We start from the raw sequence: 27,424 nt of genomic DNA, 5'->3' as shown, positions 1-27,424 counted from the left end.
GAAAGTATACGTACAACAAGTGACAAGCTTCGCACGCATGCGCTGTAATGGGCTCCTCGCAGTTCAGATGCCTGTGGAGACAGGGTTTTCACCTTAGCCTATGCACAACGCCGCGAAGCACTGCGGGCTGGAGGGTAGATTGTCACGCGAAAGGGGCATTCAGCCAACGATGGTATGATCTTCACTAGGCGAGCATCACTCGGTTTGGAAGTGTGGCTGGGACGCTGTGAGCGAAGGACAGGTTCTCGTCCTCCGCGCTGGACCGCGGCGTGTTTTTGTGAGGGAGCTCCTGGAATTGGTGTGCTTCACCAGCAGTTTCTTTGGGGGCACCCTCGTTCTACGAGCGTGCGTTCTTGTGGACGAGTAGAAACGTGCCCAAAACAGGACTGGATCGAAGGCGTCCCTGAGAAGGTATGCATCTACATACGCTTGCTCTTTCATTGCGCGACTCGGCAACAAACAGTAAGCGCCAAACGTCACTGTTGTGCATTAGAAAAAAGAACATGTGTATGTTTTCACACAAGAAAGACGTATTTTTACACGTTGTAAATAAGTTGAGGTAAAAAATGTGAGAGACTCGACGCACTAGAGTATAAATGAAAGGAACAGATTTAAAATACCAATGAAAATACGTCAAAACAGAAGAGAAACATCGTAAAATAGGATAAAGTTATGGGCACGCTAACTATGAACTAAACGTTACGATGCGAGCGTATGGTCGTTGTCACAGTCAGCGCCGAAGTTGAGAATGCATGTTTCCGACAATTGAAGAAAATACTTGATTAGCTTAAGCAAGCCACAGCTGTCAATCCTAATTCTTGCGCTACAATTTTCGACACTTCTACGTAGAATTTAAAATTTAGGATAATTTTAAACAACTAAAGAATAAATCAAAGGCTTCAACACATCTTTACTCTTGTTGATTCGATGACTTGGTGGCCAACGGTGTGATTCAAGCTAAGGTAGATAGTCTTAGGGCTATGTCGACGACTTCTTGCTCTTCTGGGTTCCTTTCATAAATAAAAAAATCGGGGAATTCCATGTCTATGTGTGAATCTCTTAAGCTGTGCTTTCTTTGACACTTTCGGAAGTGTTAAAATGTTACTTGAACGTAACGCTAACGGGAGAAGTGCTTGTTTTAAACGACGCCAATTCAATGCAATTTTGCACAAACATAACGCTAATGACCGCAATGTGATTCAATGTATATTCGTTTCGTCCACTTCTCATGTTTCGCTTCCAGAGAGTTTCTTCACCTCTTCTTTCATAGATGACCGCAGGCTGAAGATGTACTGCTCTGCAAAAACAAGCTGCAGCAAGGAATTTCACTTGGGTGTGTGTTTGAATGTCCCTTTTCGAAGCAGAACCTCCCAATCATCACTCATAATCATTTTGGCAGTCATGCGTTTGGTTTTGCCCGCTACGTTCCGTGCTCTACCATATTACGCTAGACAAGCTCGGACACTTTACTTGAACTTCCCTTTTGTCATTATTCATAAATATTTGTATATGGCGTCATTGTGTGTTGGCTTTATATGATCATGACGAAAAATATTTGAGCCCTTTGGTTTCTCTTCCTCTTTATATATATATATATATATATATATATATATATATATATATGTGTGTGTGTGTGTGTGTGTGTGTGTGTGTGTGTGAACGAGAAGAAAGGGAACCCATGGGCTCGAGGTTTGTTCTCATCATATCAAAAGAAGGCAAAAAAGAAAGACCCCCGAACAAAATTGGGGAAATTAATTGTACTTATTGAGTTAAAGAAAGGGCAAATTAATGGAAATGATAGAGTGAACTGGCCCCAGATGGGATACAAACCCACGTCTCCGCATTAAGCGTGCGGTGCTCTTGCCAATTGAGCCACTGCGGCGCAGTTTTCCCATTCACTTTCTGAGGCATTTATGGTTTACTCCCAGAACTAAGCATGGGAGTGTTAGCCAGCGCCACCACATACCAACCTTGGCGGCTGATATGGAACATCCTTACTGTCGCAGCGTACAGTGATACTGTACTCTCATGAAGGCTGGTCAACCAGCCGAAAACGTTAAGTAAACACGTGTTACTTCCAAAAGGTTCGTCATCCTTTTCCTGCATATGTTTCGTCGGGTCTTGCGTGCTGAACTTTGAAGAACCCCCCACTATATATATATATATATATATATATATATATATATATATATATATATATATATATATATATATATATATAGAAGGAAAGACGGGAAACGCAAGGGCTCGATTTTTGTAATCATGAACCACGCACCTCTGAGTGTGTTCAGCTCTCCTTAAAGGTTTTGACGTAGTTTTCAATGTAGAATACTGAAACCCTTCCCGCGGAAATGTCGCCGCTTCATTATGACTGTGGAAAAAAAAGCTTCGTTCTTAATATTTCATTCGCAGGTTCACCATGAGCGCTAACATGCAGGGCTTCTACAAAGCGGAAAAACACAAGCGATCTCCGTACAGCAACATGCTTCGAAGCTTCGCTCTCCAAGCCCGGGCATGTCGCCTCTGTGGCTGCCTGTTCATCAAAGACCTTTTCGCAAAGCCACCGAGGTATGATCGAGATATTCTTTTGTTGCACTCGTTGAATGGCTTGCCCCCAGCTCAACCTCTTCACCTACATTGAAAACCGCGTTTCATTGCTGGTTCATTATATTTTATTTCCGTTTCTTAGCGTAACGCTCATCGAACTGCAGGGTAGGGCTTTACCCAGAGTTAATTTCTTCTTTTTTTAGCCATACCACTTTGTGAACAGTGTCTCAAATCCCGGGAATACTGTGATAGCTGTCTACGGGGCGTGAAAGTTCGGATTCGGCACTAGACAGCGTGAACATCAAACTCATCACCTCTTACCGGTTGTAAAAAAATTACTCGAAATTGTTTATCTCACAGAAAAAGTGATGATTGGGAGCACTGCCTGGTTGGCTTTGCTTAGAGTATGCTGCGACGCCTCAGTTTTTTATCGCGTATTCTATTCTACGTGGCGTTCTAACGCGACAGCGTTAAGGACCCCGTGCCAAAAAAATTCGCCATTCGCGTCCCGCGTGCGGCGTCGGATATCCATAAAGCAAAGAGAATTATTTCGAACCTAATTCTGAACCACGCATACTAAAGCACTGCTTTACCACCAAAGTTTCTCAGACCTTGTCCTTCGTTCTTTGCAAAATTATTCCTCGGAGTTTTGAGAATGGCAGCCCAGAAACAAATGTCATGAAAAAAGAAACACCGAAAGCGCTCATCCTTTATTTTAGCTCTTGTCAGCCTGAAATATTAAAAGTGCGAAACAATAACAGGCGATCGACCCGCGCAAGAGGCCTCGTTTCAGCCAGAAAGCTTGCCTTCGTACGTAGCGTTCGCCGCCCGCGTTTCCCGTTAAAGGTTGCGGTTACATAAGCTGCAGTTGTTGGAAAGCATGAAAAGCAGTGAATGTTCTTTGAATGCTATCACCTTCCACTCTTAAAGGCGAAGCTTAAGCCTACTGCGAATATTACTGTGGTCGCTACCAGTGCGCAAATTTGGGGACACTTTTTTTCTAAAGCCAAGCACTCCTGAGCGAAAAGTTGAGAGGCATTCAAATTGCGCGCCTTTCTCACCCTGGACCATGGTTTACTCTTCTTCTAAAGGGGGGCACTATATTTCGGCTGCGGCGGAAGTTAAAAAGAAAGATGGCTGCGAGCATTCTCGCAAATGTTCTTCGCTATCGGTGTCCACGGGTCTGGACACTTTTCTTTATACCCAAGTACGTCTCAGTTAAAGGGTTAGAGGCATTCAAATTGGGTACCTTTATCAGCGGGGATCATGTTTTACTCTGCCTCAAAAGGAGAGCGTAATATTTCGGTTGAAGCGTCCGTAACAAAAATAAAAGTAAATGGCTGCGACGAGTCCACGAGATGTTTCAGCAACTTGTGCCCTCATTCGCGAACGAAGCTGTACGTTTTCCAAAGGCTTTCTAGGTTACCAATTCCTTTTAGCTCTTCAATCAGTGTAAAATAAACTTTTAAGAACAGTTACTCACTCCGTTGCCTACATTTGTTTTGCTGCATTCAATAGCTTATATTGAGTTTTCTTGTCAAGATGGGACGTGAACGCCAGCTGGCACCACGGAGGAAGGAAAAACAAAGAATACGCCCTGAGATCACTCTATGAAGCTCGGTGACGCCGGCAGTTGTCGCTACTTGGCCATCTTTTAGGGGCAGATTCCCCTCACTCGTTTACATATATCGCCTTCACCGCTCAACCACGCCGGGCTTCGCGCACGTGCGCACGCCATATTGATCCGACCAACGGATCCAATCGCGGTGTATGCCATCGCGATATCGCTGCGTAAGTCCATTTCCTCCGAGCATTGTGCTCTAGCGTTCAAAGGAGTTCATAACGAACTACGCAAGTTGGAACGTCAGGCCATTCTCTCGCTACTCCTTCGGCCTTTTCTGAAAATAAATCTGCGCACTCCAACTGTACTGCAAGAATGCACAGGCGATGAGCAGCAGCACACTTTACGCACACCACGACCAAATGGCTAGTCCATCTGCAGTTTATGAGAAAAAAAAAGAACACGTAAGCTGGTCGTGGCTTTATATTGGAATGGTTTTGCTTTATTCAACGCGTTTCGGGCGATCGCGCACCGTAGAGATGTGACGAGCCACACCTCACCGACGAAGAGGCCAGTAGAGGAGAACGGCGTTACGCGTTAAACCACAACCGCTGCGGTTGTGAAGTAAGTAAGTAAGTGAAGGTTCACATAAACAAAGTTCTGCGATGCTGAACAGCAAGCGCGTATGCGTGTGGCCAGCGCGTTGACCGCGCCCACCTGCGACCATCAGCCGTTTGACGCACGCGCAGGCATACGTTCTTGTCAAGCCTTATTCACTTTTGCGCCGCACTGGCCAACCTTCACTTCCCTGTACTCCTCGACCTGACATATAAGATTTCCGCGCTAAGGAGGACTCTCCCTTTCATTAACCAGAGCAGCCGCTTCTTTCGCATCCTTCGACATGGCTGTCTTACGAGCCACAAATGCACCGTCCGCTGTCTTAAGCGGAAACACTGCACAGCTAGCTGTAACTGACGAGAAATACATTTATCCTACACATTCTGAAGCGCAGTTGTTTCAGTGTGTGACGACGCGTTAGCATGAATCCACCGAAGACAGGAAGTACGCTCGTATATTTCCAGTCCTTCCTTCGTGCGTGGCGTGGTACGTAGCATACTGCGTTGCATGTGGTCTTGTTTCACGCTTTTTTCTTCCAGTCCCACCCGGCCTCAACAGCCGGAAGAGCATGGTGTAGATAACGCACAACACGGCGACTAACGCAAACCTGCCAATACAACGCCTTCACCATGGTACGAGATCTACGGGGCAGCACACGCGTGAGCACACGCCGCCAAAGCAAAACCACCATTGGGTCCAGACAGCACGGCCGCTGCAGCGGAAAAATAACACGTGCCTTCCTTCATACTTTTCTCCTGGCACGCGCAGGGGGTACGGCCTCTCCTTAGTTTTTTCATTTTCCTTTCTCCAAAGCTGGCACACTGTTCGCGAACCGCTCTGTCCGGTAAAAAAAAAAAAATGTAAGTGGGGAGTTCTGCAAATGGCATGATTGATGGGCTCTGGTCACTAGCAGCATGATTTAGAACACAGAAAGGTGCAGGACACTTCAATAAAACACTAATTAAATTCAGAGAGTAGAGTAGTTCCCTTCTGAACGCCCCACTTCTGGCTGCAGGTCGCCGAGAATCGTGTGGCTCCACTGGTACACGCTGTACGCGGCGGCCTGCTTCTTCTTCTACGTCTGGTTCGAGATCGACGTGGTGACGCGGAACGCGATCGAACTCAGCGACACGCACAGATTCTTCACCAAATCTCTGCTCGTCCTGCTGCACGTAGTGGTCATCGTCAAGGCCTGCAGCAACTTTCTCACCATGCTGCTGGGCTGCCGCAGGATTCTCGACTTCCTTGCCATGGCGGGCAGCTTCGAGAGGGATGTGGACATACCGTCCTGCAAGTGCTGCGCCCAGAGGCACTTTTTTTGGCACGACGTCGCCGGTTTGCTGACTCTAGTCGTCTACTTCGTCAGTTACACCGTGGCGCTCTTTCACCAGGAGCAGAAGGTGGACGACGACGGCGAAAAGTGGACGATCCGCGAGATCGTGGACAGGGTTTGTAGCCTATTCGCGGCCATCCTGTTCTTCACCTACGACAGCGTCAACTTCATCGCCCTGAGACACTCGGCCGAGGTGCTGGTCGGCTACGTGACGCACCTTAGGGAACGCATGGAGGAGTACGTGGGCGACAGAGCGTTCCCGTGCGAGGTGGAGGCGGCCAAAGAGGTGCAGGCGATGCGGCTGCACCTTTGCACTGTCCTGGAACTGAAGAACTGCGTCAACGGCATCTGGCAGAGATCGGTGGTCGTGTCCAGCGTCGGCCTCTTGCTGGTGACGTGCATATCACTTTACACCATAATCACCGAGGGGCTGCAGAGGACTGAGCTGTGGATCGCCATCGGCTACTCGGCTTTCAATTCGTACGAGTTCCTCATGCTGGCGCAAGTGAGCCAGTCCTTGTCTAACGCTGTGAGTACTCGCTGCGGCCCCATTAGATCGTGTACAAACTACATTCAGAGTATTTGAAGGAAGTATGGTTGCATGACATATATCAAGCGTATAAGCACTATAAGCAACATAACATTCCTCTTTACAATCGTCATCACTAAGAACGACAGCCACTACCACCATTAGTACCCTCCACCACTACCATTTTGTCATGTACGTTGTCAGGACGAAAAAAAAACGCGTTGTGTCCTGTAAATCAAAAATAGCACAGGGACATAATTGATTTCAATTCGATTTTTATTACTTATTTGTATATAAACGTGAATTTTTTTAAATATAGACGACTGTTAGATACCAAAACCAGTATCTCCTTGTATGAGTACAATGTAACCGTCTCGTCCTACTATCCGAGCATTTGTTATAATGTTTGCTATAGTAGAGTGTTGTTATAGTATAGTTTACTTTTCGCGAGAACATCCTGGTTGGTCGCCACTTTAATGATGTTTTCTAAATTTTCACGTCACTACACAGTTTTGGAAACGTGTTTCACCACTGCTTTTTTTCGCCTGCGTTGACATGAAGGTATCGACTAAGTTAGAGCAAATTTTCAATAGAGCTGTTAGCAAGAGCAATAAATCACTTTCATGCAGTTCATGCAACTTCACTGCTGCGAGTAAAATTCATACTAAATACTTAGAATACCCTTTTGAAAATAATAGGTTGAAGCAACGTGAAATTATATTACAACGTGTCTCAGTACGTTATGGCAAGAAACAGCGGGCATGTGCTATACTTATTCCAGAAGCGTAATACATTCAGTAGGGTGATTTACTATTGCCAATAACTTTCCACAGTTCCAAGAAATCAAGAATTTGTGCCGAAGAACTCTGACTTTGGAGCGCACAATCGGCTACAGCCAGCAGGTGAGCAAGTTGTCCGGTATATGTCAAGCTTACTTGAAGTGTGAAAGCTGATTTCGGTAATCTGAATTATCAAATACAAAAGAAAGTGTCCGTGAAATAGAAGTTTACAGGTTACACATATCTATTAAGATATCATCTCACTATCACGTTCACCTACTTATTTCTGCACGAATGATTTAGAATATTGAACTTCCGTTTTACTTGCGTTTTATAAGAACGCCATATAATGAAACTGCAGGGAATAAATTTTGGCGCGTTGGTTAGTTGTGACTGATTTCTTGAAATATTAGATTAGGAAATGAATGGATGATGTCATCAATGGAGAAGCAGTGTTTGCTTGCGCGCTGTTCCGAATATCGGTCCGAGAGCTGTGCGGCCAAGTTTGCGACGTCTATTTGACGGGAATGGCCTCCACCGAAGTGAGCCTGATTTCGCTAAATAGTTACTCACCCATTAAAGGGGTTGCTGGAGGAAAAAGAAATCTGCGTAACAAGATGAAGAGTAGTAGGTGTCTTATGCTTAATAGCGCAAAACTAACTGTTCTTTCTCGAACAGGGTCTTTCATGCGATCGAAATCCAAAAAGCAGGCGCCTATAAATGAATCACACCATGCATTGACAAACACTGACGCATGTTGCAGCGTAGATCCGGCATTTTTATTTATTTTTTCTCGGGTGTTTGATTTTCAGCTTGGAATTATATTGCACGTATCAAGTTGCACGATTTGCGTCTGCGGCTACTATCCAGAAATTTACGTCTGCGCAGGTGCAGTATTTGCACAACAGCATAAACCCAGAAGACATCAGTCTGAATGGGAGCGACTTCTTCAAGATCAACCTGGCTCTGCTTGTTTCTGTAAGTGCTCGCAAACTATCAATCAAATCAAATGAATCTGATTATCAGCGCTGGCGTGTAGTCCCTGTGGTCCATGCCATTCACTAAATTTTGGAACTTACCGATAAAATGTCAATCAGCTTGTAGACGTGTACGTTCAACGAGCATTAGTTCAGTCGTCGCTTTAATTCTGTAGATGCCTATCGCTCACAGAAAACTATGCCGACAAATGAGTGTTCCGCAATAAAGGAAGGTCATGATGTGTGTGTTTATTTATAGGAAGCGAAGGAGCGCTCATTCGAGTGTCACTAGCTTGGCTAGTTCCTGATAACACGCTTCCTAATACGCTGCATTCGTGAGCAACGGTGTACTATACGCTGCGTTTGAAATATCTAGTCAAGTACAAAATATAAGTCAAGGCACGACAGTGCATTTGTACGTCTTTGCGTGGGCACGTCTCTTTTGTATGCGTATTATGCACTTGGCGTTATAGTGTCGACCGTCTAGACTACCCCACGTGGATTTTTATAGGTAAAATTTACTAGTGACAGAACAGGGGCATTACTCGGCCTCTTTGTCATGGCTGTTCCATTACAAAAAAAAATAGAACCAATTGCCTTGAATATCGGTCCTATGCAATGGATGTTGGAGCTGTTCGTCAAAGAATTCTAGGCGGTGCATGCAATGGCACACACTTTTCCAGAAGGTGAGAAAAAATAAAGAAATGCCATTCTCTCAATATTGTGGTTTCGCTGATGATTCTTTATTTTTTTCACGTCTGACCCACTTCGCTCTTGAAGCATTAGGACATGAGAAACTCAATTCCGAACTTCTTTTATTGCGTGAGCCAAGCTGGTAACCTAGCCACTAGGCGTTAGAGGAACAGGGTGAAAATGGAGAAGTAGGACATCGGCATACCAACCGGTGGTTATAAACACGTGCATTGAGCGAGGGTGGCGAGCGATATCTATTATGCAGGTGATGTCAGAAACTTTCATGGTTTACCAAGCACACATGTACTCATATATATCCATGTTACACATGTACAGAAATGTATTCAAAGTTAGACAAGGAATGGGCCAGAGGAAGATGGAAACCTGAAGTCATAGCTTGTCTTCCTCAAAACTAGGTCCAAATCTAGGTCTGGAAACTGGGCACTCGTCTTAACGGGGACGAAGAGAAGTGGCTTTGTCGAAATAGTCGCGCCGGCTTAAGGCTTTCCTGGCTAGTTCATTGTTGCTCGCGTGTAGATGAAGGGTCATTAAGCGACGAAGAGGCAAGAGCAAGCTATTCCGGAATCGCTAACGCATTCCCCAGAAAGCGGTCAATTTTGCCTGTACGAAGTAGTGGCTATGGCGTTTCACTACTATAAACCTGATGGTTTGGCATAGAAACCCGGCTGTGGCGGTCCGCATTTTGGGGGTGAAATACAGAAATATGCTCGTGTACCGTGCGTTCAGTGGGCGTTCAAGAAACCCAGCTGTTCAAAATTAATTCAGAGTCGCTCACTACGGCGTGCCTACTAATCGAATAGCGGTTTCAATACGTAAAACCCGAGGATATAATGTTCATCTATTATGTTACGTAGATTTATGTATGGAACAACCCGTAATGTTCCGAGTCAAGACGAAAATTAGCCTATCGAAGTAGAGAGAATCGTCAATATTTCTTAAACGTTAACAATTATTCGAACCATGGATTCGCACTTTGACCAAAGCAAGTATACCTTATTCACACTGACAGTGCAAGTACACGAGTCATTTTTTTTTACTTGCGTACAAGATTCTTGTGCTGCCTTACACTAACGCGTTTCCTGCGCAGATGGCCGGCTCAATCATAACGTACACGGTGATTCTGGTGCAGACAAGTCCAGATCTTGAGGCTACAACCACTTGCGGACCTGACACCACAACTGTGACTATCGCACTTTCTACCTGAACAATAAGACGAATAAAAAGAATAAAATCAACATCAACATGCTTTGAGCGTCTACTGTGGAGGTGTTCCAATTTTGGCCACACCTAAGAAGAAAGCTTTGAGCCAAACTAATGGAACCAATATGGAACGTTCTAGGAGACGTCTCTGCGATATGACGCCACTCCACGTCGACATGAACAAAACTAAGAAACGAACCTAGCTGTATTTTACCCGTTTGTGTGTGCAAAATAATAAAAAAACACGAAGTAGGTTGCGGAAAGAGCTTAAGAAAACGTGTCTACCTTATTCTGTGAGCCAGATGACCATGCCGTCGAGTTTCGAAGCCTTCTGCTCAGCCGCCATTATGTTTCGGCAGCAGAGTAACCGCATCGTGTTTTACTTTCATACTTAATTCGCTAAGCTGTCTTTTTTCTGGCTTCGTCAGAACTAAAAGAAGGTTTAAAATGGGAATTGTCTCCTTAGCTGCGCATTAAGCCGTCAATGGCGAGAGATAGAGAGAGAGAAACAAGCGGCGAAAGGCAGAGGGGTTAACCAGATTGAGTGTCCGGTTGGCTACTATGCACAGGGAGACAGGTTAATGGCAGAAAAGATGAGAAAACAAGAAAAGATAAGAAATCAAAAGCGAGTATTGGAACACAGTCTACTTTTGAGAAAGAGAAAATAGTTTATCATGATTATTGTTTGAATATAAGTTGTACTGACGAATAAGCTAACGGTAAGCAATGACTTAATATTTTGTTCCCATAGCGAACTAAGGGCGATCTCCCGTCGTGGGTGAGTGCCATATGTTGACGGTGACAACTACCACAACAAGCTTATACGGCTTGCTGACAAAGACACTTTTAAAACTGTCACCTTCTGCAGATTCGCAGTAGCGGGTGAGGGTCATAAAAGCCTGCTGATGTTCAGAGCCATATAGGCTTGTTGTTGTTGCTGTTTTGAGGCAACAACAACACCAAGCGTATATGGCTCTGAACTTACAGGGACATCAACAGGCTTTTACGACGCTGACCACTATTGCGAATCGGCAGAAGCCGACAGTTTTAAAAGCGTTGTGAATAATGTTTCAACAAAAATAACACCAGCAATTAATATATAGGTGTGCAATATGCTTCTAATGAGACATTAAAAATATGGCCGACGTTGAATGAACCTTAAAATGCAAAATATTGAGAAAGAATAAAAAACGGAAATAACAAATAAAATGGTAGAGTACAAATTTTCCACTGTGATGCAAAAAACGTCGTCGTCGTCTGCAACGGTGTTGCCTGCTGTCGCCTCTGAAATGCATGTACACAGGCCCTTCCCATTTCGGAGACCGCTTGGCGACAACACACCGCACAAGTTTCCGTGTTCAAAAGCTACACGACAGCTAAGCCGTTAGCGTGTCCGACTTTCATCTGCACTATGTTCCAGGAGTATTTGTTGAGCTGAGGATGAAGTGGTTGCCTGAGGACGTCAACACGAATAATGATGTGAGAAAAACGCCGTGCGGGAAAGGAAGGACGGACATGCGAAACTCAGGTTCGTGTTATTTAACATACGTGATTTCGTATTGTTCCGATGAACGGTGTTGTGAACGGATGAACGGCGTAATTAGGGTGTCTGTCCGGCGAACCAGTTCATCGCTCAGTTTGGAAGGGATCAACGACTACGCAAACTAAAAACAGCACAAAGGAGAAAATGCGTAGCTCAGAAATTTGTAGGACCAGAGCTTCGACAAAGCGCGATCAATAAAACACGCATATTTATGCTATGCTACGTGTGTTTATATTTGCAGATGTGTTGTGCCACAGCAAATGTCTGAAGTTTATGACCTCTTGAACGAGAAAGGTCCCAACGACCTCAGGCAAGATTGGTGCTTAGTTTCGGAAACGCTCATTTCCGCCGCGTCCCCTTTTCCAAGAATGAGGATCAATACGGTGCACAGGGATTCCGGTTGTCTTATATCTATAGTTGACGGGTCGTAAGCCACTCAGGAGGCCGAGATTGTCTTGATGACGGCGGGAATGAGAAGGACACCAAAGAGAAGGTAATTTCCGTTTCGCTAAATAGTTCGCACGCATGCTAGTTTCTCAGCTACTGTTACGAAATTGATGTGAGGTGCAATAGCGTACTCAGGTGCACCGTACTCACGGAATGTCACGTGTTACACTATGAGAGTGACTGCTAATCGCGTGTGATCAAACAGACAAGTAATTTGTGCCTTGAACACAGCTACATGCAAAACACACCCTTACGTGAAGCTGCTTTCTGAGAAAACGAGCAAAGGCAATTGTGAAACGAAAATGAGACATTGCGTGGTTTCAACAACACTTCATTTCTGGGTTACATATAGGGATAATAGGTTTACGGCTGTCTGTGATAGTGTCGATGTTGCAAAAAATAAATATATATAAAAAATGCCGACCCGTTAAATGGTGACAACTTGACAAGAAGAAAAAATATTCTCTTCGGCAACTCAACTCATTGAGTTGAGAGATCAGGTTCCACCAAATTATAAATAGTGCTTCAGCACGGCACCACGTTATTTCATCCTGTAAAACCATAACAACAACAACAACAATCGTGGCAACAAAACCCACCACCAAAAAGCAGGCCGACTCCTTTTGTGAGCAACCTCTTTTGTCACTGACGAGGTGTTTTTATTTCAGTAGCTTGAATTTCTTTTGCCTGAGTTTCACTCTATATTCCTATACGAGATATAGCCCAGACGCATGCAATGTCTTGCATGATTATTTCTTTTTATTTCAGTAAGTGAAAAAATAGCGTCCCTTTTGCGCTTACCGTAGCAGTAATATTTTTTATAGTCTGCGTATCGAACAAGCGCTAAGTGTTTTTTTAATGCCCACTTGGAGCAGCGATGCCGCACTCTCAGGGCGGATATTAAATCCCACTGCTTGAGCATGCCGTGCTACGCACAACGAAATGTTTCATTCGGACGTTGTTAGCACGCCACCCGGCGTTTAGAATATGCATGCACGTCAACAACATTGATACAGCAGGAATCTACATATTGTTCTTATCGACACCGTTCTGGTCGGAAATAAGAAAACGGGAAGTTTTTCTACAGAGAAAAATTCAAGACACACAAAAGAAGAGTTGGCGACAATCCGAGGAACAGGTATCACTTCTTAGCTGTCGTTCTTTTGAGTGAAGTCTCTCGCGTTGAAGCATTGAATTACCGGGTCCCTGCCGATGTTTTACTAGTGAAGGGGTCAACAGCACGGAAAAATACCAAAACACTACAAGCCTTCACTTCTCTCGCGGTTCAAGTGTCTTGCCTTCCAAGTCTCATGCATTCTACGAAGTGTCATCGGTTTTATTACGCGTGGAGCATTTCATGCTGTCGAACGCCCAACACAAGTTGCCGTATCATATCAACGTGCGCCGCCTTTCTCTGCGGCACCCGGCGTGACGCATGCACCACCAATCCAGCCAAATATAGTGCTTTCTGTCGTAAGTAACTAAGCCCCCCGCAACTCTCCGACGTGACCCTGTTTTTCTTTTTTCGGAGCCTCGTATCATCCAAGGTCCTCCAGTCTCGCTAATCGGTCGTGCGTCAGATAACTTGGGTGTTCTAAATTTTACCAGCTCACCAAGTGGTCTCCGCCGCCGCCCTACAAACCGCAACGGTGACACAATCGAACAAAACCAAGTTGTCACCGACGCAGCCACCAACAGGACACACGCGCGAGAGGTCTAATCATGCCTAATGACATATTTAATAACATCAAATCCTCGATCAATCCTAATCGTAGCATGGTTATACGTAAGCACAAGCCACCCAGCTGCTCTTCGCTGATGGCGCGTAGCTTCCGGTTACATGCCCGACTGTGTCAGCTGTGCGGTTGCTTCTTCGTTCGGGACATCTTCAAGGGCGTGCAACACCAAGCACGCACGGTTCGTTGGAAAAGCTTGTACGCCCTCTACAGCTGCGGATGCGTCTCCCTGCTGGCATTGCTGGGGTACGAAGCGCTTGCTGCCTGGATTGCCGAATGGTCGGGACATCAAGGACACCTCGAGATTGTCATTCGCATCACTCTTCACACCATGCTGTTTCTCAGGTAAATGTAACGTAAAGAAAACGAACAACCTAAGGCCCGTCGGCAATTGTCAGCTGCGGGAAACTGCTCTTTGCGTACGTTTTCGCGATAGTATGTATGCGCAATACAAAAACGTGGGAGTCATATATATAATTTTTTTCCGTACTTGAGAAGGCCCTAATGCGCGTGCTTGGCCGCGGGAGCAAATGCTCATGTGGCTGTGCGTTAAGCAAACTGCGAGTCCTTGTCCTCATTTGTAAGAACTAGGGTAAATTTCAGATTTACGTTTTGCTTTATCGTCTTTATATGTTTCGGCCACGGTCGTCTTCACTAGTTATAATGTTCTGGTTCCCGCTTCCAAGAAACTAAAGAGAAACATTGAATCTACACCAGGCTCCATGATGTAGGAGCTGTAAGTTATCTGGGGAACGTAAACCCATGCTCCGAGGCCGTCGAGGGAAGAAACCGAAGAAACACTCACGAGCTCAAGTGACTCGTTATGCTTCACTAATCTTCGCAGTATTTCTTCACCTCACGTACCCGCCTAAAATATCACCAAAATGTCCTTAAAGGCGTGCTACACGGCTAAAGGCAATGTTTAAAAAAGATACAATTTTTGTTTTTTGTTTTCTGTTTTTTCTCTGCGCCGCAGCAATGTCACAAAGGGCTCTGAATGGCTGCCAGTGCAGTTATTAGACATCTAGACACTTGTAATGCCACAGGAGATCGCGCGTGCAAGCGATTTTGTTAAGGGACGTGTTCTGTGTTCTGTCGGTCTCGTGTACGGTATGCGGAAAGTGGGCAAAAGCAGGTCACAACGGCTCGAGAAACAGCTCTCAATGGTTACCAGTACAGATATTAGACGAATCGACGTTAGTACTGTGATAGGAACTGAATCTTGCGCGCATGTAGGAGGAGGTACAGTCAATCACAAAAATTTAAGAACCACGGGACCTCAGAAAACATTCAATTTCCGAGCAGCCGTTAACAGGAGCTAGTAAAACCCAACATCACAATGTTATTCACATGTACTGGTAGAGGCTGTAGATGCAAATACTAGGCTGCGTTTGAGGCTGTGCAGATATTCAGCTTTTTGTGAGATTTCGTGTGCCGTAATATTTTGTGGTTGACTGTACTATGTCCCGTTACCGAGGCTTTCTTTAACCTCTTATATGATTCTCCGTATAACACAGCTTTACGGGGGCGAAGCTGAGTTAACCAGCCATTATGCCAGTCATATTACACCATTGCGCCAGTCGCATATCTCAATCTGAAGTTAACAGAGTTATGCCTACACTGCCTACACAAAAATGATTTGGATTTATATTGGATTTCGGTTGGCTGCCTAGAGTGTAATAGCAATTAAAATGGGGCTGTGATGCTTTAGGAGCTTTTTATATGATTTTTTCCGCGGCCAGGTAGGGGCAGTTCTAGGGGAGGTTTATCGCCGTGTCCATACAATAGGGAGTACTGGTCGAAATTTGGGGTTCACCGGAGAAACCAAGAGAGTCGGAAGGTACGGGCAACGCAACAATGGATTAACGAAAAGTATAAACAATCACTTGAACTGTTTTCTAAATTTGCTTCGGTTCACCTAATCGCGCAAATGCCAGATACGTTCTTATTCCAGTTAGTCCATCATTCAGTAAGCACCATCCTTTACGTGCAGGATTGTCGTGAACTACCTGTGTATGCTGTTGGGCTCTTCCAAGCTCGCGTCATTCTACCAGAGCGCCTCTGCCTACGAAACGAGAACCAACATAACGTCTTGCGAGTGCTGTGCTACCATGAACATCTTCTGGTGTGACGTGCGAAGATGTTGCATCTGCGTACTCTACTCCATAGCAATAGCACTGACAGAGCCCCGAGGATCAAACGGACCGGAGAGTCCCCTGTCGGAAACCTTGTACTGGTTTCAAATTTTGCTCGCCACGCTTTTCTATTTAGTCTACGACAGTATGTACGCCGTTGCCTTGAAGTCGTCCGGCCAAGTCCTCTGCCGGTACATCGACCAAGAAGAGGAAGCTTTAAGGGTTTTCGAGGGTAACCACTGCATTGGCTTCGACCACCGCGCTGACATGGCCAGACGGGTTGAAGAAGTTAGACTTAACGTCCTTACGGTGCTGCAGTTGAAACGGGAAATGAACGCTATATGGATGTGGTCGCTCGTCGTTACGAGCGTGTACGTCCTACTGCTGCCCTGCATCTGCGTGCACGAAGTCTGTTATTCATCGTATGCTGCCGAACAGCGCTACGGCTTGGCCCTGTACGCCGTGTACATTGCCTATGACTTCACCACACTCACCCACGCGAGCCAGTCACTGATAAACAGAGTAAGCGTTTGCAGTGTCTTTTACGGAACTGTGCTTCTATTCGCAGTTGAAATCCAACCTAAATCACCACACATCACAGTCTAAAAAGTGACATGCGTTGAAAAATTTCTTGATCGTTGTTAGTGAAATTGGTTTGGTCATTGACAAAATGTAATGCATTTTTCCAAAGATGGCTCAGACCTTTGTGTTGTTGTCGTGTATAATTCTTAACAAAGTGCGTTCTAAAGGCTGCTATGCATTGAATAGCAACCTTTACAGCGCAGTATATGCTTATGTCACTACTACGGTACAAGCGTGCAGTATATAGAAAAGGCTAAGCTGCTCGCAGTGTATTGCCATGTGTGGGCATTGCTTACCTCAAGCTGTAGCGAATTTGAACGCTCAGTTCTTTATGGATTATTGTATTCTGTTCGAATAAATAAGAAGCTTTCTGCTAACAATTTTTGTCATCTCACGAAGAAGGATTGCGCCCAATGTGAAGGAGGAGTTCTCGCTTGCTAACAACACCGTAGGTTAGAGGAGCTGCTTAGAGCAAAGGGGACTCCAGCGCGAAGGTGGCTCAGTGTCGGAAATCACACATGACAATAGGCAGAGATGTGGTCTCGGACGGCTGTGGTCTCTCGAACAAATCCCTTTTACAGAAAAAAAACGTAGTTGCAATCACCTGCTGCTTCTAGTGTAAACCATTTTTCCATTCCTTTAGGACACCTTGAGTACACTGAAATTCTTTTGCATTTCGCGAAAGAGGAATAAAAAGTATTATAGGCCTTTGATTCTCAAATACTTACTCCACTTCTCCTTGCTCAATAAACGTTCTTGTTGAAGAACTGTAAATTGGGAATTAGGAAGTGTAAAATATAAATTTGTAAAGTGTAAACCTTAAAATGTAATTTTAAAGCCAAACTAATGATACAGAACCCGTTAAAATTAATTGTACTATGATCCGTGACACTTCAAGCTTCTTGCTAATTGAAGAATGTTCTATTCAGCGAGAAAAATAAGCAACGTTAAAAAACCTCGTACTGTTTCAATAATAGAGTAAACGTTTTTTCAGCCTTCTAGTGTTCATGAAGAAAGTTCGAAAACTAAAATGAAAATTCGGGCGAACTGGTTTTGATAATCGCTAAATGTGTGCGCGTTACAAGAGGTACGAATTCAGAAACATGACGCACAGCGTAGTATGGCTTCTCTTTGTAGTCGTCTCTTGTTGAAAGAGCTGTGATTTGCCATTAGTTAAAGAGCTATTACTTTATCAAAGCATACAAAATCTCAGGATCTCCTGGAATTATATCGCGATCATTACATTATACAACAATGTGCATGTGCATATGTACATAGTACGTTACCTTCCTTTTTTTAGGCTAAAGAGTTGAAGAATGTTTGCAGGAGAGCCCGAAGTTTTGGAAACGCTGCCTTAGGATATCAGGTGAGTAACATAAAAGTGACAAATATGCGGGAAACGTTTGCTCGGCTGAACGTGTTTCTGCCGAGCAAACTAAAAGCTCACTTTGGACTTACTAACTAGTGGTAGTGACAAAGGACGCTTCTAGCTTGAATTAAACAGCGCTGCAGCACACGCTAAATCACATTGATGCTTACTCCACCGACGGATGAGAAAGCGCATAAGGGATTATTGGTATCGATTGCCACGTAAATAAATCATACGCATAACGTCAGAACAAATTAAAAGGAAGGCGTAAAAACAGTAGCAAAACACTGTGCGTTTCTGAACTACTTTTCTCGCTGAGAAGGCTCCAATTGTGCTCTGATGAAGAAACATTCTGTCAGATAAACGCAATCAAAGCGAAGAATAGTAAGAAGAAAACACAAAGGCGAAATTCATTGCCCTATATTCCATACTCTATTTCAGCAATGTATAGTGTGGAACATGTTAACCCTTCACCTGGCAGCTGAACAGTATTGTTGACCTTACAAAAATAACTGGAAAAATAATAGAAAACAAAGTATTAGTCTATGCCTTTCTATTAAGTTTGTTTACCGGCTCAACAGTGATACCACAAAAATGTCGACTGTGAGCAGCAGCAGATGTTTTTGTGACAAAACTCGAAGACCTCGTCGACATCGTCCTAACGGACATGGTGATCCTATCGTTAATGCAAATACTTTTCCTTTGCTCAAGAAAGCTTACTTCCCCCCCCCCCCCTTTTGAGGTGGATCTCAGGGACTCATATCTACTTTGTCAAAGCAAGTACCAAACACATGTTCTGAACCATATGTTGGTCTCTAATCAGCTGGTCAACAATATTTTCGATCAGCTGTATGTCACCTAGTTTTCAGAGAAAAACTTTCATATTTCATCTGGTATGTATTTGAACAATATCAAGAAGAAATAAACCAATCAAAAAATTCTAGGTCAGGCCTTTCTCGCCAGTTAGAGGGTTAAAGGAGGTAAAGCTAAATCTGAATAAAGTAAGTCTAAAGTAAATCAAAGCGAACGTATATATAAAGACGTATAATCAATAAAGAATATTTGATCGCTCTGAACAAAATGTAATTTAAAGGAGCCGTATGCAGAAAGATCCCTTCTTATACTTCGACATCTTCTGACTCGTGATGGCGACCATACCCAGGCGTTCCGTGAAACACATGTGCTGCACCAGTGGGTTTAAATGCACGTTATTCCCACATTTCATTTCTACATGGAACAATCTGTCTGAAACGATTACTGATTGCGATTGTGAGGGCACGGAACGTGCATGCCTTACCGAGTACGCCTTTGCTGTTCAATATTTTTATTGCTTTTGCTTAGCTTTGTGCTTTTTGTATTTGGTGGTCCGTTCAATTTGGTGCCACTCTCCACGTTACTTCTGCAATAATGCCTTGTTGGCGCTAAAGGAAGCGTTAATAAATAAATACGTAGCTGAATAACTAACTGCACAAAAAATTAATAAAGATCCTAAATTTGTGCTTGTTTTAAGATGTCTGCTAATCAGACTGGACGTTCTATACATATCGTAAAACGAATAATCGGAAACCTTACCAGTAAATCTTAACTGCAGACGGGCATTTTTTGGTAGGTATAATGTCCGCCTGTTCAGGGAGTCCACCAAACTGACCGAAGCACGCTGTAGCGGTCGTGCATTTCTTGAAAAATCTTCTCAGACTAAGTCAGTAGCACAGTGTATCAAAAAGACTGTCGTGTTCGCAAATTTCAATCGCATACGTTTTCTTCTTGTGTTCCAACGTTGCCAACGCCCAATAGGTCGTAGAAGCGGTGGTTTCGCAAATAATCAGCGTGATCGTGATGGCTTTGATAACTTGGCGAAAAGAAATGTGGTCTTGCTTATCCCGCAGATTCAACTGCTCTATGACACCATTAATCCCGAGGATATGGCTTTTGAAGGCGCCAACTTTTTTCGACTCAAGGTGTCCCTATTAGTTTCGGTAAGCAACAGATTGCTTCGACATTTCGCTGACGACGCGAAATTTTTGCTTGCCGAATAGCTCGGCATGCGGCGATGAACAGAGTGTTTAATGTTGTAAAGATTGTCAGGTCAGCTTTAAGGACGTGTTTCCTACATGCAAATACGCATGGTGGGGAAGCAAGAAATCCATATACCTCTTCTGTAAGACGTCTCTTACAAAAATTGATGTTCAGGAATGAAGAAAGTAATGCATGATGTCACTCACACGTGTGGTAACTCACAGAAAGCAGCCAGAATTATGTACTCGGCATCGAGTACTTTCACTTCCGTTTTAGTCACAGGCATGTGATTGTTTTAAACCAGAAAGTAGCTGAGTATGTCCTTGACGGGGTGAGCGTAGTCTGTACTGAGAAATACACGGGCCTTTTACGAATTGTACATTATACCCGCTGCAGTTGTCAATAAAGACTGCTGGTTCACCGACAGAACGATGCAGAACGGATGAACTGAATTCGTGAAGCTGATCGGACACAACGGTATCGGGAGGTTCGCGAAAAAAAATATTGAGTTTTGTTTTTTGGATAGCTCAGAGTAATGCATTTTGTGGCAAGCTAGTCATGGTACATACCGCAGGTTTGAAGGCCCTTTAGCTTGTGTAAATCTGTATGTGCTTCCTTACGTGCGTTATGCCATTAATGCTTCACTTCGACAAGCACAGCCTATGAAATAATCTCGTAGACGTAACGATAATTCAGATGACTATATGGGTAAATCATATGAAAAAAAGTTATTTATATATGACTATTGACCTGCATATACGGGAACAATGGCAAACGTCTTGTTGTATTTTGCTGGGGATGAGAAATATTCGTTCTGATTGAAGTTTAAGGGTGTCGATTCAATAGAAAAACAAAAGCTAAGCTTCAGAATATAAGACACTCAAGCAAGTACAATTTTTTCCTGTTTTGCTGTTTCAGATGACAGCTTCCGTGATAACGTATGCTGTAATACTCCGACAGACAAGTCAAGGTATCAACAGGTCGCGTGACACTGTTGCATGACACTTTTATAAATAAAAACGACAACATACATTGAAAGAGAATTTATGACAGCTAAATGTAGCGCTAATTCTCGACTGCCTAGCAACATATCTGTACGTGTGTAAAAAATTTTTGAATTTGGCTGTGGTGTTTCAGCAGTATTTCGTCTTCGTGAATATGAAAATTCGGAACTTGTTTTATGAGTTCCGAAAGGTTGCTTCAGATTTCGAGGCTTCATGAGTTTGATTATGTATTTAAAGAAATCAACCGGTTTCAGAATTAGAGTCATCAGAAGACGTATAAGGGGTCTGCACATTATGAAATAAAACAATACAATAAAATATGAAGAAATTAATAATAGTAAATTTATTAGTAATCTTACTTCAGTAAATGAAATACTACATGCAGCAAGCTAGTCGACGTCTTAAGAGCTCGAAAAGCGCTATGCCTAGGAGAGAACAGACAGCCTCACTAAGTTCAAATAAAAATGAAACACAAGAATAAGGTATAATAATACAACTGAAAAATACCACGGCAACATATTCTATGAAACAAGTCATTGTCACAGCCATAACATTGACCTAACGTGAAAAATACAGGTAAGAAACAAAAACGCAGGCTGAACTGCCAGGTAATTAGGAAGCAATGGCGATTCAGCAGTACGAGTGCCGAAATCTGCTAAATAATTCAAATCAGCCGCTGCTTCCACCCATGTCAATCATTCATGCGCACACCTCATCGTTGTAAGTCGAAGACAAAATGTAGTGTTTATGGTACCAAGGAAAGAAGTGCTCAAGGTCATTGGAATCATTTCTTGGAGCAGGCTTGTTCGCTATTAGGGGCAAAATGTTGCAAACAAATATCTACTACACAGCACTACGACACAGGGTGTTTTAGTGAACGCTTAAAAAAATTTTAAGGTTGCCTGTGCCAGGTAAAACAATTGTAGCTAATCAACAGGTCTGCTCGAAGAGGCGTACATTACTTGCAGAAATCAGTAAAACGCATAATCGACTAATCACCAAAAATTTGCCAATTAAGTTTTTAACTAATTACCATATAGCCCATATTTCAATCTACAAGTTCTAGCCACGGAGAATTCGCAAGACGGACCCACTTGGAACGAATTCTCAGCATGACACGAGTTTCGAGATATTAATTCCAGAACTTTGCGCAGAAATGCATTGGCGTTCCATTTATTTTCTTCAGAAATTCCGCAGCTTTTTCCAGTAGTGGAAATAGCACAACGGCGTAAAAGAGAAAAGAGACACACATTTAGCGCCCGTGTGTGTCTGTTTTCTCTTCTGCGTCTTTGTGTTATTTGAACTAGAGGAAAAAACTGCTAAATCTTACACCGACAAGCCCATTATATACGCTGATGGACTTTATTTCTTAAGAAAACGTCGTTTCATGCATTGCAGACAAAAGTAATTGAGCTGCGCTGAAGCAAGAGAAGAACATGTCACAGGACATTTTCAAAATTTTTGAAAGTGTTTGCTTAACACTCTGTATATAGCATACCACAAGGCAGAAAAAGAAACACAGTGCCCTTCCACTCTGTGAAGAAGGAGGACCAGCGAAGCTGTGTATGTGGGCCCCTTAATGGTGAACTGCACCTCCGCCGCGGGTCGGCTCGGCATTGCACTATCACCGGGATCGGCCCAAGTATGGGAGTTTTTCGCTTACGACACGAAAATGTCCTTGGACGGTAGAGGTATACAGCTTCGCTGTAATAATTTGTGGCTAACGGTCGCTACAATCACTTGTGTTTAATATCCCGGATTTTTACAACCGATACAAACACTGCGGTAGTTGCTGTTTGTATAACATTTATCCGCGTTGCTGCAATATATCGCGTAACAGGAGTACAATATAGCCGTTTTTATTGCGAATGACAGCTGATAGTTTATGCCCAAGTCAAGTATAGCTACCAACGCGCTGTAAGCTATATATGCTGTAATAATTTTCGTGTTTTACTCACTCAGCTTAAATTTTTAATTGAAAAAGACTTTTTTGTTTGAAATCCTTTAGTACTCTCTATTTGCCCTATTGGAAGTACAAAGAAACTGGCAATGCTCATGTATTTCCTACCTACAAGCGCGTAATTTCATTTCTTTGCTGTGACTCATTCTATCTTCAAACAAAAAAATGATGAGTCATTCCACTCTGTGAAGGTGGGCGACCAGCGAAGCTGTTTAGCAGATGATACAGAGGTGACACAGAACTTTGAACAAAGGCACAAACGCATTTATTGACTTAATTTGTGCTCATCGTGACGAAAGGCACGCACAAATACAGCGTTGGGCACGTTTTTAGACAGAGTCAAATCTCACACGACCAATGGTTCATGCTCAATGAAACGCGATGCTCGGCCGCTGCTGGTTTTATTATCGTGCTCCAGCATTGACGACTACCGCCATCTCGGGGAGTTAAAAGGAACAAGCCATGCACGTGGTTGAAGCACAGAACACCTATACAAACTTAGAGAAGGGAAACTATCTTCCCCAGTGCAACGGAAATAAGCGTAGCGGTGGCGTCGTGAACTAAAGTATGCGACCACAGATGGCGCTGTACAACAGGAAACGGAAACGAGGTTTTGCACAGTATGGCCGCTTTAGCAGGTGTTCTGTGGCTTTACTGGGTTTCTGGCTGCTGCGCCTCGATCGTGCTCCCGCCAGTTTGGTTGTTGTGTGTCAAATGTAGTGCCAACATAGATAAATATATGTAGCGCTGAGTCATATTGAGTTAAGGCACATTCTCAACTGACTTTTAAGGGCATCCCGAGTTGCATTTCGTGTAGGGCTACTGACAGAATGCGGTTTCCAGGAGGCACGATGGCCTCGACTGGAATAAATGCACACGACACCAAAGATTGAGTAAGCCTGAAAATATTTTATTTGCGTTTTACATGTACAACAAAAAGCACACGTCTACGCATCCACACAAACGCGGTTACATAGTCAAGAACATAGTAAAGAAATGGCTCATTAATAAGGGTAGCACAAACGCACAAGAAAGAAGACCAAAGCTACAAAACGTACGGTCGGCTGCTAAGTATAATAATTTCCCTGTCACCACGTGTCACTTTTATACAGCATCTTTACAGCACTACCAGGCTGGGTAGTTTGGCGGAAAGAACGCAACAGCTTACGGCCGTCAGCTTACAGCTGACGGAATGACACACTGTAAGTGAAGCACAAGAGAACAAGGACAAAAGGAGGATACAACACTTGAAGAAGAAATGAAGGATTAGTAGGCGTACAGCAAACAAGCGATGGCGGAGAACACACAATGATGCATCGGGTGTTCTGTGACATCGGTTTGCGTACTTACGGTGTTATGGAGATCAACGGCATAAAAACGTACCTTCAAGCGTACTCCCTCAACCTCCGCCGCATTCAATATGATAATCAACGCCTAAACAATATGAGGCACTATTTTTTGCCAAGAGTAGGCCTCTTTATAGCTAGTCTATGTAATGACTCGCAGACGAAACCAGCATGCTTTTCGAAAATGTTTTACCGCCGTAGTATTCGAACGCCAACGGCCAGGAAACACATCGATACCAATAGGCTGTCGGCTGTCGGTGGTAAATCAAGTACAAAAACCTTGACGCTATGATTAAAAAGCAGCTTCAACCATCCAATTTAAAAAAAAAGTCAACTTCCTATTTGCCTGAGGTAAAAAACTTCCTTAGACACCTCGATTGTTTATGTCAATGGTTTGTGTAAAGTAAAAAAAAAATCAGCATGTTCAGTGCCCCTAGCAGAGAAAGCACAAATTAAAGTATGCGACCAAATTACAGCAGATCCACTTGCGCGCTTACGCTGAAATGCGCCTCGATTGATTTTTCGCCCTCTGTGGCCATTTGTTCAACTTGAGAGTGTGCGGAGCCTGGTTGAAGCGCTTCTGTTCCGAGCAGCCGTCAGAAAGGAGACACGCGTGACATTTTGATGGGACCGCCCACCGGCCCAAAGTAGACGCGCGATTTGCCCGCCCCCCCGGGAGAGCGAGAGAACACGAATCACGCATTGCATTGGAATGACAACAAAGGGAGGGTGCTCAGTTTTTGCTCGCGCAAATGAAAATTCTACGGTAGGCTAGTCATAAACAGCCTAGTTGTAGCAGCACAAAAACACTAAGAAACAGGGAAGAACTTCTTTTCCAAAGAAAATTGTGTTAGGCATAAGTGATCGCCTAGCCTCCGTGCTTCTGAATGCGATTAAACACATGCTTCTACTAAATAGCGCGTACGTTTTCATTCGCTCGTCACATTTTCTAATTCTCCAGCTACTTCCGATCGACGTATTGAGCCATGCAATGGACAAGATTGGTCATTTCTTTATGAATAGACAGTGTTATTTCCCAAGCGAGTACAAATGGCAGACATGCACTTCTTGTCGATTGGGTCTGCTCACACTTATGGCCAATGCCGTTGGCCTTCGCCTTTGAACTGGTGCATTGCGCGCCGTTTCTCATAAAGAAGCAATTTTTCATGTCATAGTGCCTTGATGAACGTTCTCCCGGCCACGGCGGCCGCATTTCGATGGGGGCGAAATGCGAAAACACCCGTGTGCTTAGGTTTAAGAGCACGTTAAAGAACCACAGGTGGTCAAAATTTCCGGAGTCCTCCCCTACGGCGTGCCTCATAATCAGAAAGTGGTTTTGGCACGTAAAACCCCAAATATTATTATTGATGAACGTTCAACATGCAGCATACAGATGTGCAGTTTGCCTCAACCGCTTATTGTGCAATAAAGGCGAGGCATGTTAAAGGGTGGGACAATCACCTTGTCTTAGCATTGCAGCATCAGCATAGAAATAGATCATGTGCTAGTACAAGGACTTTTGGTTGCGCGAAGGCCCGATATTGTTTTGTGGTTGCATGAGAGCGTGTATAAGCTAATGTGGTCAGCTGGATTAGTTGGCACGTCTTGGCAAAAAGAAAATGGGATTAGTGTGATACAAGTTACAGAAGAGCCACAAAGGCACAGCACTGGTCAACAACAATATGCTTTATTTTCGAAAGCAGCGCATGGGTGGTGTGTGTTACGTCATGAACTATGCTGATAACACAAATTCAGTAGCTGAAGATATGTTCGTTGGTCTCGTCATAATCACAAAATCCTACTCACAGCCTATTGAATTCTGCTGACTGGAACACAGCGGGTTGCACGCGTATTTATTCTTCTGTAGCATTTGAGGGCATCTTTTTGACCACAAGAATGGCGCAGCATATGACATTGTTACTTGGTTGTTGAGGTCGAGTTTACACTTTCGCTGGTTTGCACAAGAATGACAGTGTAGGTGATCACGGAACCTGCGAGCTGAAAAAGAAAGAAAAACCACGGGTAGAAGAGCGAACCATGGGTTGAAGCCGACGGAACAATATTCATATAAAAAGAGTGGTCAAACACCTTTTGTAACATTTTGTCACCTGATTACTGACATATCACCGCTGAGGCGTTTTTACTGGTCATTATATGCATAACTTTTCTGTTCTAATTGCAAGATAACGTTATCCGAGAAATTGATCTGACAGCGAACAACGCATCATTCGGCCGCCAGCAAGTATCTGCGTTACGCTTAACTCACGAAAGCTAGCAATGCTCGTGGATTATATATATCAATACTATATAAAGACAGTCACCCCAATTTTTCGGAACTAAGGGGCTTGAACGGGTGTAGCATCTTATTTACAATTACATGCGCGAATTCATCAGAAAACAGATCTTCAGTGCAAGCGTCAACTATCAAATTTATTCTACAAACAGACTGGTAAGAGTGCTATAGCCATGCATAACAAATGAGCTTTCAAACAAGTGTGTTACTGATGTCGCTCTGATGTTGCACGAAATTATTCGTGCAAGTTACGAAACTTTCTTACGTAACGTATCTGTTCACGCTCGACTCACGTTTGGGACCGGTGTCCCGCCCAGCAACAAAAAAGACTTCTTACTAAGGAATACGGGCTGTCGCTTACCGACACTATCAATGGCAGATTTAGTGAGAAAAATCCAGCTCCAGATATTGCCATCTCCTTGGGTTTTATGCTATCTCGTAGATAACATACCTGTAATACAATATGAATGACCACGGTCAAAGCGATTACTTCGCAGGTAGGCACTTTACCATAAAAGAAGTCATGACAAATGCTGCGCACCTGATTAAAGTAGTCCCCATTCTGAAAGCACATTTGTGCACCCTGAAGACTCTGTCGCACGCTTCGCATCTGCAAAAGCATGAAGTTCGACATCTTTACTGTGCCGCAACACGCGACCTAGGCCTAAGTCATGTATCGCGAGAATTTGACGGAACATTTCGCCATTGTGAAATATATCTTTACAGATTTAGTGG

At 43.8% G+C, this 27,424-nt stretch overlaps 1 protein-coding gene and 1 long non-coding RNA gene across 2 annotated transcripts; both read left to right on the top strand.

Annotated features, from left to right (window-relative positions):
- Positions 1–140: 140 nt before the first annotated feature.
- On the top strand, positions 141–2,441 carry LOC142563846 (uncharacterized). Its single transcript, XR_012824431.1, has 3 exons — positions 141–411; positions 1,271–1,333; positions 2,413–2,441. It is a non-coding gene; the product is annotated as an uncharacterized LOC142563846 (long non-coding RNA).
- On the top strand, positions 2,436–10,265 carry LOC142563845 (uncharacterized). The gene is made up of 5 exons (XM_075674508.1): positions 2,436–2,568; positions 5,742–6,588; positions 7,422–7,490; positions 8,256–8,345; positions 10,146–10,265. Exons 1-5 carry the CDS (start codon positions 2,483–2,485, stop codon positions 10,260–10,262), a joined length of 1,209 nt encoding a protein of 402 aa, XP_075530623.1. The 5' UTR covers positions 2,436–2,482; the 3' UTR covers positions 10,263–10,265.
- The last annotated feature ends 17,159 nt before the right edge of the window (positions 10,266–27,424 follow it).

Source organism: Dermacentor variabilis, chromosome 11 (assembly GCF_050947875.1).
Source record: "Dermacentor variabilis isolate Ectoservices chromosome 11, ASM5094787v1, whole genome shotgun sequence".
Lineage (NCBI taxonomy): Eukaryota > Metazoa > Arthropoda > Arachnida > Ixodida > Ixodidae > Dermacentor > Dermacentor variabilis.
Note: the sequence above shows the minus strand (reverse complement) of the source record. Positions and strands in the feature narration are given on the sequence as shown.